A 12,655-nucleotide genomic window follows, 5' to 3' on the forward strand; every position below is an offset into this window, starting at 1 on the left:
TTTTCTTTTCCAGTTATGCAACTGACCTACAGAATACTTGCTTACATTAAAAAAAAGATACAAAGTTACCATACTCCTGGGTATACATGAAAAAGAATTCAAAGTAGGACACCGAGATATTTGCACACCCATGTTCATTATGGACACATGATAAGTGAAATAAGCCAGTCACAAAAAGATAAATACTGTATGATTGCACTTATATGAGGTATCTAGAGTGCAGTCGTCCTTCCCTTATCTGAGGAACATATCTTCTAACACCTTCAGTGGATGATTTACGTCCACTGAGCGTGATGGTGCAAAATTTCATCCAGCTACTCAGAACAGTACACAATTTAAAAATTTATGAATTGTTGATTTCTGGAATTCTTCACTTAATATTTTCAGACTGCAACTGACCATGGGTTACTGAAACCATGGAAAGCTAAATCTCGGATAAGGGGGGACTACTGTAGTCATACCTAACAACAGTAAGTAGAACTGTAGGGCTTCCCTGGTGGCACAGTGGTTAAGAATCTGCCTGCCAATGCAGGGGACATGGGTTCAAGACCTGGCCCAGGAAGATCCCACATGCCACGGAGCAACTAAGCCCATGTGCCACAACTACTGAGCCTGCGCTCTAGAGCCCGTGAGCCACAACTACTGAGCCTGCACGCCACAACTATTGAAGCCCGCGCACCTAGAGCCCGTGGCTCTGCAACGAGAAGCCACCGCAATGAGAAGCCCACGCACCGCATGGAAGAGTAGCCCCCACTCGCCACAACTAGAGAAAGCCCGCGTGCAGCAACAAAGACCCAAGGCAGCCAAAAATAAAAATTAATTAATTAATTAATTTTTTTAAAAAGAGAGAGAGAAAGTAAAACTGCAGTTGCCAGGGGCTGTGGAAGGGAGAAATGGGAATTTTTTGTTCAATAGGCAAAGAGCTTCAATTCTGCAACATTAAAAAGTTCTACAGATCTACAAACAATGTGAACATAGTTTAACATTACTGAACTGTACCCTTAGAAACAATGTGAACATAGTTTAACGTTACTGAATTGTACCCTTAGAAATGGGTAAGATGGTAAATTCTACGTTACGTGGTTTTTTGGGGTTTTTTTGCGGTACACCGGCCTCTCACTGTTGTGGCCTCTCCCGTCGTGGAGCACAGGCTCTGGACGCGCAGGCCCAGCGGCCATGGCTCACGGGCCCAGCTGCTCCGCGGCATGTGGGATCTTTCCGGACTGGGGCACGAACCCGTGTCCCCTGCATCGGCAGGCGGACTCTCAACCACTGCGCCACCAGGGAAGCCCACGTGTTTTTTTTTTAAATCAGAATTGTAAACTTAAAAATAAATAGGATAGAGTTAATATTTTATACATTATATAAATTATGAGGAGTTCTTCAGATGAATAAACCCTCCCCCAAAAAAGGAAAAGTCATGAACAAAACAATTTTTAGAAGAGCCAATAAACATTAGCAAAAAGTTTTCACAAGTAGTAACCAAAGAACTACAAATTCAAAACAATGTGATATCAATTTTCAACTTTCAAATAGATTTTTAAACAATTTTAGGGACTTCCCTGGTGGCGCAGTGGTTGGGAGTCCACCTGCCAGTGCAGGGGACATGGGTTCGGGCCCAGGTCCAGGAAGATCCCACATGCCACGGAGCAGGTCGGCCCGTGTGCCGCAACTACTGAGCCTGCACTCTAGATCCCGTCACCCACAACTGCTGAGGCCCGCGTGCCTGGAGCCCGTGCTCCGCTGCGAGAGAGGCCACCGCAGTGAGAAGCCCTTGCTCCGCAACAGAGAGTGGCCCCCGCTTGTCGCAATTGGAGGGAGCCCACATGCAGCAACAAAGACTCAGCACAGCCAAAAATAAATAGATAATTTTTTTAAATATAATTTTTAAATCTGTTTTTATTATTCACAATACTAGTAAACGTTGTGAGAAGGACACTCAGTTACCGCCAGAGTGTAAAGTTACCAACTTTCTAAAAAGTAATTGAGCAGCATCCATTACAACCATTAAAGATACTTATATCCTTTGCCACTTCTAAGAATCTAAGAAAATCAAAGATACTCCCCAATATTATGTACAAGGACACTATTTACAGCAAAAAATTAACCACCACTAAAGGACCCATCAAAAAAATCATATATAATAGAATATTATACATTTTCAAAAACCTGTTTCAAAAGATTTTTTTAATAGCATGGATTACATTCACTATATTAAAGGATGATAGAAAAAATATATATATGTATATATAACGTGGTTCCAATTATATAAAGGAAAAAAATATACAGGTAAGTCTACGTATAGTCACAGGGAAGAGTGGAAAGAAACACACCAAACTCTTAGTGGGTTCTCTCAAGATAAAGGGATTGACAGAGACTTTTAGTTTCTTCTTTACAATATTCTGCATTCTAACATGCATGAAAGAAAAAAAAGAGGGAGGGAAGGAGAATTTTAAAAGAAAGTATATATTCTCTATATGTATAATATGTATACAGCAATATGTACACATATGTAATGCTAATATGTGCATGACAAAATTATTTAGGACAAGCAAAAAGGAAAAAATCCTAACAAACCAAGCAGTATATATGCACAGTGGTCGTGGTTAAGGCTTTGGGAAACAGAACAGGGTTTGAATCCCTACTGACAACTCAAACTCTCTGTGCCTCGGTTTTCTGACCTATAAAATGGGGATAATAATACCCACCTCCTAGAGTTGATGACGTAGATATTGAATAAACAGATTTAAAGTACTCAGCATAGTGTTTGACAAAAGCATATAAATGTGTAGCTGTAAAAAGTTGATCCTGGGGCTTCCCTGGTGGCGCTGTGGTTGAGAGTCTGCCTACCAATGCAAGGGACATGGGTTCAAGCCCTGGTCTGGGAAGATTCCACATGCCGCGGAGCAACTAGGCCCGTGAGCCACAACAACTGAGCCTGTGCATCTGGAGCTTGCACTCCGCAACAAGAGAGGCCGCGACAGTGAGAGGCCCGCACACCACGATGAAGAGTGGCCCCCGGTTGGTGCAACTAGAGAAAGCCCACGCTCAGAAAAGAAGACCCAGCACAGCCAAAAATTAATTAATTAATTAATTTTTTTTAAAAAAGTTGATCCTAAAGCTAGCTTAGCACTCTGGCTCAGGGACAGTAAGGTAATAAATATTCTTTAAGTATAAATTTTACCTCTTGCTTCATCCTTTAACCTCTGTACAGAGACCAACAAAGATTCCTTTTCATCAAGTTCACTTTCTAAAAATGCATTTCGTTCAATGGCTTGATTTAGCCTTTGTTCAAAGTCTTCCAGCGAAACTATTGTTGCCCTAAAAAAAAAAAAAAAAAAAATTAGAGTCCATGAATTAAAGAAATAACATGCAAATAGCTACTACAAAAGGAAACTGTCAGTTTATCTCATGCCATTTCCTGACCTAGAAAGCCTGGCCCAGTTAAAAGAGAATGATCTCACCCCCTTCTGACCTCTGGTGCATTTAGTGTCTCTACTATCATTTGGGGCCATTTGATGTATTCTTTTCTCTTAAATTCCCATCTAAATTCCTTCAAGTTTCTTAAAGGAAGCCTACTTAGCATACAATTTATATCTCCCCATTGGACTTTAAACATGAGTCAATGAAGTTTACATATTTTCAGGAAGAAAACTTTTCAATAGTTTGAGAGTATATTAAGAATTAACTAAGAATTAGTTTAAAGCGCGGTCCCAGGTCCCACTCTACTTTCTTCCTACCAAGCTTTTCTTCTTCCTGCATTTCTCATCTTACTTATTCAGCAAACACTGACAGGTACCTGCTATGTGCCCTCTACCCACTATGTGCTACAGAAATAAAATTTCCTCAGCTCAAGTTAGAACCCTCAGTGCCAGGGGTCCCCGGCAGGAGGTGAGCGGCGGGACAGCGAGCAAAGCCCCATCTACCGCTCCCCGTCGCTCGCGTTACCGCCTGAGTCCCCCTCCACTCCACCTCCATCCACCCCCCATCCCTGTCTGTGGAAAAACTGTCTTCCACGAAACCGGTCCCTGGTGCCAAAAAGGTTGGGGACCACTGCTCAATGCCATGTCCAATTTTACCACCTCCTGTCAACTGTCAAAATGCCTCTCAATTCCATTTGCTCTCCTCCAACCTTCTGCCCTTGGCTTAATTCTTCATCCATCACCTGGATTACTCCTCAATGGTCTTCACATCTCCTCCTCTCTACTTTCAATTCCTCAGTATTATCTTCCCAAAGCACAATTTGATAATACTCCTTTGTTTAAAAATTCTTTTTTTTTTTCGCGGTACGCGGGCCTCTCCCTGTTGTGGCCTCTCCCGCTGCGGAGCCCAGGCTCCGGACGCGCAGGCTCAGCAGCCATGGCTCACGGGCCCAGCCACTCCGCGGCACGTGGGATCTTCCCGGACCGGGGCACAAACCCGTGTCCCCTGCATCGGCAGGCGGACTCCCAACCACTGCGCCACCAGGGAAGCCCTGTTTAAAAATTCTTAAGGAGCACCTCTTTGCCTACAGAATGACTTTCAAACATAGCCGAGCACAAGGTTCTCCACAACCTGGCCCCAGACATCTTCCAGTCTCATCTTGTTCAGCCATACCGTCTTTACACACTTCAGTCAAAGTGAAATATTAACACCTCACGCACTTTCCTGCCTCTCTGCCTTCGCATCTCTCTCTTCACCGGTTAACATCTACTCCTCCTTGCAGACTCAGCTTCCCCAGCTACCACAGAGTACTTTAGCTGTGCCCTTCCCTATGCCCTGGAGCAGGCTGTCATTCCTCATACCAGTGTTTATCACGTGGACTGTCCCTCTCTGTCACCCAAGGGCAGTGGCTAGCTTATCTTTGTATCCTCAGCTCTAGCATCATGCCAAGCATTTAAGTGTCACTCAGATACTAAGGAAAGGAATATCAAACAGTAATTGTAAAGTAATAGGAATTAAGTTTGGAATGGTTAAGAAACAACTAATTATAGATATATGCAATCTTGGCAAAGTAATGGCAAGCCACTATAGGCTGTTCAGCAAAATCATAATAAAAGCATTATGAGACAATTCATTGGTCAGTATTAAAACAGAAGAGAATAAAAAACAGTGAAATTTTAAAGACAGATCAGCTAGGAATTAACTGCAGGATTCAGGTATAAGATGTGAGGACCTTCAAGAAGTGTGGTAGTACTGAGAACATACAGGGAAGATGGAGGAATGAATGAGACATGTTTTAAAGAAAAACCAACAGGATCAACAATGGTACCTGAAAGAAGAAGGAAAAAGGAAAAACAGAAAGAAAAGCCTGGAAGGGCATTATCTGGGGAGATAAGGAGTTTTGCTAAGTTTCAATGTGAAGACTTACAGGTGACATGAAATACCAAAAGGACATGTTCTGGAACTAAGATCTAGGTGATAGGTTGAGCCTAAAACCAAATTTTAATCACTGATCGCCAACTTTGGTCACTCTAACAAAATGCACGTCGCTCACTGACCTTTTTGCTCGCTCCAGGTCATCATTGGCCTGCTCCAGCTCTCTCACATACTTATGTAGCTGCTCCTTAATGGCCCGAGTCTGACTTAAATCATCTTCTAATACTGAGACCTGCTTGTAGCTCTGTGCATACTGATGCTCCAGTTTCTCCTGAAGGTGTGGGTACAGGAAGGAAAGCATGTGTCATTAACATATAGTTTTCTTTAATAAAGGATGTAACCCAAGTAAGGGGTAGGACGGGGGCGGGTGGGATCCAAGAAATTCACCCACAATCTGAGTTGATGGTACCCCTCTCTCCTTTTTACACTATTTAAAAACAATAACACGTTCATTCCAAGTGCCTTAACTCATATAAAATTAGTCAATCATTCTCCTCTCAAAGAAATCTAATAATGATCTCTCTGAAAAGAGGTAAAATAGTGAAACCGTTGCCTTAAAAACCTCAATCTTGGTGGGGGAACCTCTGGGTTCTTAGGCTGAATGAAGCCCAGGGTAAGCACAAAGAAGTTGACTGACAAGAGTTCAAATTCCCTATACCTAACCTTCCCCAAATCTACCCCACTGCCCAGACACAGGAACACCCCAAGCATCTGGCTTAGGCATGTGAGGAAGAGAAGCAAAAAAAGGTTAATCTTTCACTCCTGAAAATTCCTCGTTAGAAGGGAATTTTTAAAAACTAAACTCCAAAACTAAAGGAACTACGAACCATAATGAAATAAATGTGTAATTCATAAAAATATAATTTTAAAGTGCCACACAATGAGGTACCTCTGTCAAGACAAATAATCAGGCAGCTTTTGAAAATTATAGGAACTACAACGTAATATTATAGCTAGGAACATTATAGCTAAAAAACTGACAGCTACAGTTTCCAAGTGAACTACTGAACTCTAAATCACCTTTCCCTTGGTTCCATGAAAGCAAACTGTTTTTGTCAAAAATTCACTTTAGGCCTTTTTACATTTTTATGTTGCCTGCTGCTCTTAAGCTCCACCTAAAAGAATGTATTTCTCATTTTAATAAAACCCAGCAAATGAGACACCAGCTTTTATTGCCACAATTACCTTTAATGCTTCCACTTCATACTTCAGTCTTTGGTTATCAGCTTGCAAGTCTCTATTTCTTTGTTCAGCCTGTACTAACTGTGCCTCCAACTCTGCTTCTAATTCTCTGCTTCCTTCCTGGAATTCAACTAGCTCATCCCGAGCTTCCTGGAAGCTAATCAGAAACAAAGCGGGAAAGATCAGTTATAGGAGGAAGCGTACGGATCATCCTGAAGATGATTATATATCAATTCAATAATTTTTGCCTGAACGTTATGCTACCATAAAATATACTAAACAATAAAGGCCATCTATTTTGCATCTCTTACTCTATATTCAGGGTTCAATGAAAATAAGTTATAAGCCTCAAAAGGATTCGTTTTTTATACACTCACCCCTTTCTTATTTAACATATTGATAAAGAAGCACATGTTACAATCCACAAATTAGTTTAACATTTAGATTTTTTCAATATAATTGGATTCCTCTGTAATTCTATTATTTAATTTTATGCGTTTAAAAATGTTATTCTGAGAAGGGGTCCATAGCCTTTCCCCAGCCTATGAAGGCACCTATGGCACAAGAAGACTAAGAACCCCTGCCACAGACGCACCCTTTCCATATCCACTAGCACAGTACAGTAACTGGCTTCAGCAATAACAGTGAAATAGCAATAAAAGGTTTGACGGGACTTCCCTGGTGGCGCAGTGGTTAAGAATCTGCCTGCCAATGCAGGGAACAAGGGTTCAAGCTCTGGTCCGGGAAAATCCCACATGCCACAGAGCACCTAAGCCCGTGCGCCACAACTACTGAGTCTGCGCTCTAAAGCCCATGAGCCACAACTACGGAAGACCGCGAGCTTAGAGCCTGTGCTCCGCAACAAGACAAGCCACCGCTATGAGAAGCCCACGCACAGCAATGAAGACCCAATGCAGCCCGAAAAAAAAAAAAAAGGTTTGGTAAGTCTTACTAAACTGTTAACCAAAGTTGGAAGATGTATATATATTTAAGAAAGATTTCATTTTAAAAAGAAATTTAAGATAAGTTTTGGTACTTAAAAGGTTATCGGGCTTCCCTGGTGGCGCAGTGGTTGGGAATACGCCTGCCAATGCAGGGCACACGGGTTCATGCCCCGGTCCGGGAAGATCCCACATGCCGTGGAGCAGCTGGGCCCGTGAGCCATGGCCGCTGAGCCTGTGCGTCCGGAGTCTGTGCTCCGCAACGGGAGAGGCCACAACAGTGAGAGGCCCGCGTACCACCAAAAAAAAAAAAAAAAAAAAAAAAAAAAAAAAAAGGTTATCTACAAGTTTTCCCAACTAATTGAAATGATTGAGATTTTATAAAATGCTCCATATACCCCTGAAGCTCTTGTCCCTCCCTCAAAGCTTTGCTGGCTCCAGACACTGATAACACCTGCCTGAAGAAAGTCTACACTATGAAGGCCTAGAGAGCTTATCAGAATCTCCAAAAGACCATAATGATGAGGCAGAATCTGTACACCGAGCAGGCCAAAGATGGCCAAGAGCAGTAATAAGCTTTATAAAAGGAGGTAAACTACCAGGAGAAATCACAAATGACAGTTTTCTTACTATTTTAATAATTTGAGTAATATAAGGATTTATATCATTTTTATATTATTTAAATACAAGCAATGTTATGACTATTTTTAGATTCCCAATCCTATATCAGAAACTCTAAATTTAGCTTTGTTTAAAAAAAAAAAGGGCACAAACTAGAGATTATGTATTCCAAAGCCCTCTCCTATTTTTAGGATGCTTTTCAATATTACCTTTGTTTATACTTCAAGGAAAGTTCCTTCCAATAAGCAGTTTCCTCTTTTAAACTTGAAAAATCTGGTATATCTTCACCATCCATGGTCAAGAAAGCCTGTGAAATAATAAAGACGAAAATAAATTAATAGAGAACATAGGAATCTTAGTAAAAGTATAAAGTCTGGGACGACACTAAGTCTACAGCATTTTGGAGGGAGTCAAACATGAAAGATTCTAAGAGCAGTTAACTCTTTGTTACGATAAGCTCAGGCACCGAAATCACTTCACTGCCCCACTCACAGGGACCACCAGCTCTGTGGACAGGGTCAGGAGAGGAGATGAACAAAGTCGCGGAAGCCCCGTGAAGCGCTTCTGGTGGCAGCACTAGGTTCTGGGGAGTTGACCCCACGAATCATCCCGCAGCTGGTTCACAGAGAACTGATCTTCTGGGAATCGGGTGACAGAAACCAAGCTTACTGTCAGAGTCGCTACTGCTGCGTGCCCTTCTCTGTTGTACAACTGCTTCAAAACACCTGCTTGAAACATTTTATGCCAGGTAGCCATTGGAGGAGATCAGGGACCACATTCCCAATAATTGACTATCATTACATTTCTAAAAATTTCCTGTTAATTATCTTTTAAGTCCCAAGCTTCCTCCATAAGTCCACTAATTCTCCAACTTCAACATTCTTTCACCTTGGTTCTTCTCCCAAGGCTTTCAGAGTGGGTTAAAAAGTATCTATTTAGTTAACCTTGCATTTAGACTGACTACCTAAAATTCCCAACTGACTGTCAGGCCCAATGGAATACCAAAGACGTTGGGCTTGTCCTAGATTCACACCTAAATGTTTCAGTCTTACCTCCTACAACCCTCTCCCCAAGCATCCTACTTTATATTCCAGCAATACTGTTCAAAATTCTCCTAACGCACCATTCTGCTTCAGGTCTGGATATTTTCCCTACCTGGAATGGCTCTTCTTCCTTGTGCATTCAGAAAGCCCCTATTTACCCTTTAAAACCTAGCTGTCAGAAATCATTTTCTGTCCTCACCCAGACAGCACTAAAATCTCCCAAACTCTTGGCCCCCATGAATATGCTTTCATGCATATATTTACTACATAATAATGCATTTGCTTACACCTCCCCCTATTAGGCTGTGTATTATTCTTACTGATTTCAACCCCAGCACACTGCCTGCACAATAACAGATATTCAATAATATTTATTAAATTAAACCAAAATTGATTCAACCTAATCCATACTGGGTAGCAAGAATTCAAGGCCAGCTTTAAAAGTAAATTAATAGGGACTTCCCTGGTGGCGCAGTGGTTAAGAATCTGCCTGCCAATGCAGGGGACACGGGTTCTGAGCCCTGGTCCGATCCCACATGCCGCGGAGCGACGAAGCCCATGTGCCACAACTACTGAGTCTGCACTATAGAGCCTGTGAACCACAACTACTGAGCCTGCGCACGCTGCAACTACTGAAGCCTGTACACCTAGGGCCCATGCTCTGCAACGAGAAGCCATCTCACTGCATCGAAGAGTAGCCCCCTTTCGCGGCAACTAGAGAAAGCCCGCACACAGCAATGAAGACCTAGAGCAGCCAAAAATAAATTTAAAAAGTAAATTAAAACTTGAAGTTGTAGAGAATATGGAATTCACCCAGCAGGACCCACTACTCACAAATGTTTAGAAAAGACACGGACAAGAACAAATACAGAACTTCAACTTGAGGGTAGGTATACCAAAGAGACATAAGAATGGCTTCTAGTTGAATAAAATTAAAATGTAACTATCAATATATACATTTAGTGTAATGCTTTTGCGGCCTACTGTGACTTCTGGTTTTAGTCAAGTCTTTCCTGACCACATCGTCTATTATTACTTTTGGCATATTAGTCAATCTTCTAATTAACTTAAATTACCAATCAGCCTAAGAGTTCTCTGAAGAGATGGTCCTTGACATACTTGGCATCTCTTCCTGGCACTAAGCACAGCACTTTGCTCAGAGAAAGTACATAGCGCTTACAGATGTTTACTGAGCACCTACAATGTGTCAGACATTATTAAGTGCTGGATAAACATTCAGTGGACCAAATGCACCCTCCCCTAATCTTATTACCCCTAAACTGGCACACTTTTGTCTGTTCTTCTACCCTTGAAGATACCATTATAGCATGACAGCATACTAAAATGTAAAACCTACAAAGTTAGGAGTCCTGCTGAGACTGGGTTCTAGGGTTCCCACTCTACCATTAAATTCCTTAATGGCAATTAAGTAATCTGCTTAATCTCTTCAAGTCTCAGTTTTTTCATCTAATAAGGGTTTGGACTATACTACCTGACTTGTTTCTTCAAATATGTATACTGGTTAGTAAATAATACTGATTAATTTTATAATCCTATCTCGTCATCAAAGTTCCCAATTCCTACTCAATTTCCCCAGATGTTGGGATAATCTTATTTGTAACTGTAATTTAATTTGTAGTAAGGTGTGAATGAGGATGAGGCTAATCCAGTGGCAAGAGGTTTATTTGTATCTCCGAAGAGCACCCAGAGCAGTTAAGGGCATCACCACGTGGTATCAAAAACCCCTCAGACTCACTGCCTAAGTCTCCTTGACAACCCAGCTGAAGATATAATTACAGGACACATGAGAAAAGCGCCTCAGGGTGAGGAAACAGTCATTGTGTCCCTTGAATGCTCTACATAAGGTCTTTTCCCAAAATGCAAAAAAAAAAAAAAAAAAGTTAATTACATTTGAAATCTATGAATCCAGCCGTAAAGAAGCTCCTGGGTGCTGGTCCTCAAATCTGGAGAGACACATTTGCCACTGGAACACTGGCAACCATGTATCAATGTGCAGCTCAAATATTCAGTTTCTCACACACAATCAATAAATTACGGTTTTGCAAAATGTTATGAAAATCTAAGGGACACAAGAAGCAAAGTTCTGCTGCTACTTACTCTATTTTAAACAAGAAGTATTTGAAGAGTTTCGATGAAAGGTTGTGTCTCTCCGGGTAGTTTCCAAGGGCAGGACCTGTGTCTTACTTATAAATCCCTTCTGCCTCACCAAGAACATGGAACACCGTAGAAGTCTGATATTTGAATCTAACTTATAATCTTTTTTTTCCTATTATTCCCCCTTTGCTTTCAAAGTACTGCTTTCCTTTATTAATATCGAAATTCCTATTCCAGAAATGGTGTAAGCCAAAAGATGTGTGGGCAGTTTATTTCTACCTCACAACACATCACCATGCATTAAATCATGATTATAAAACCTATCATTCTCGGCTAGACAAAATTATCAGTCTGAGGCAGGCCAAGCCACATCCACAGTCACTTACAAAGCTCAGCACAGGCTCCACATCACAGAATAGGGAGCTGCTGGGACTTACTGGGGAGAGCCTTGGCGATAACCACTGCACACCAGCTACCTAAAATAATCACTGTCCAGCCCTTAATTCTTAAATATAAATGGACAAGCAAGAACCACCAGACAAATGAGAAAAGCCAGGAGCATGAGTAAGAAAATCCTAGGACCTACTGAACCTAGAGGAAACAGGTAATTCAGGAAATGAGAGAACTCTTCTCATACAAGACCTCCGGAGGGTTACCTCCCACACATCTCCTGAGACAGCTACAAAAGAGAGAACAACAAGACCTGGACAGCACAGGCTACAGGAAATAGTGGCTCCAACCCAGGATTGCAAAGAAGAAACGTCCCAAGATGAAGCCTAGTCCATCACGCCCTGAGAGTCACTCGGTCCAGACGGATGGCTCCAGGAAAAAGGAGGAATCCCATAACAGACACCGTGACTGGGAAGCTGGATAAATCTGAGGTTATGATAAAAGGACATCACTCTTGTGTCAACAAGAAAAAAAAAGCAAGTTGGAAACGCCAGAGAAATCAAAACACAGTATATTTGGTCTTAAATTTACCATACATTTAGTGTGTTGCTCCCTTTAAAGATTCTAGGATTTGGTAAACAAGTCTGTATTCTTTTTTAGGCCCTAATTCTGTAGACTTTGATGATAATACCTCTCAGCCTTGGTCTTCTCAAAGTGAACATTTCTTGTCCTTTTAGCTTTGTATTCAGTTGGCAGCCATCTGGATCCCTTAAATATTTTTGTTGTCTTGCTTGGAATTCTCTAGATTACATACATGCCTTTCTGGAGTTGAGTGACTGATGCTACTTCAGCATGTCAACATTTTATTCGCAGGTAGGATACTTTTACAGTTTCCAGTAATCCTTATGTTACTATGCAGTATTTGATGGTTCTGGCGACTGGTCCATGGGCCAATGTCCTTATGGAAGTTCATAATGACTACTAGATGCCTCTCTTGGCATCTAA

The 12,655-nt window shown here is 41.5% G+C and overlaps 1 protein-coding gene across 4 annotated transcripts in view; it reads right to left on the reverse strand.

Moving 5' to 3' along the window:
• The window catches only part of NDEL1 (nudE neurodevelopment protein 1 like 1), a 36,742-nt gene that overhangs the window by 20,380 nt on the left and 3,707 nt on the right, over window positions 1-12,655 (reverse strand). For all 4 annotated transcript variants that reach the window (XM_059047516.2, XM_059047519.2, XM_059047518.2 and 1 more), the window contains exons 2-5: window positions 8,312-8,409; window positions 6,544-6,697; window positions 5,481-5,629; window positions 3,185-3,321 (exon numbers count right to left, since the gene is read on the reverse strand). In XM_059047516.2, the coding sequence (XP_058903499.1) occupies window positions 3,185-3,321; window positions 5,481-5,629; window positions 6,544-6,697; window positions 8,312-8,397 (526 nt within the window). In that variant the 5' untranslated portion in view covers window positions 8,398-8,409. The remainder of the gene's footprint in view (window positions 1-3,184; window positions 3,322-5,480; window positions 5,630-6,543; window positions 6,698-8,311; window positions 8,410-12,655) is intronic.

Source organism: Kogia breviceps, chromosome 19 (genome assembly GCF_026419965.1).
Source record: "Kogia breviceps isolate mKogBre1 chromosome 19, mKogBre1 haplotype 1, whole genome shotgun sequence".
NCBI lineage: Eukaryota > Metazoa > Chordata > Mammalia > Artiodactyla > Physeteridae > Kogia > Kogia breviceps.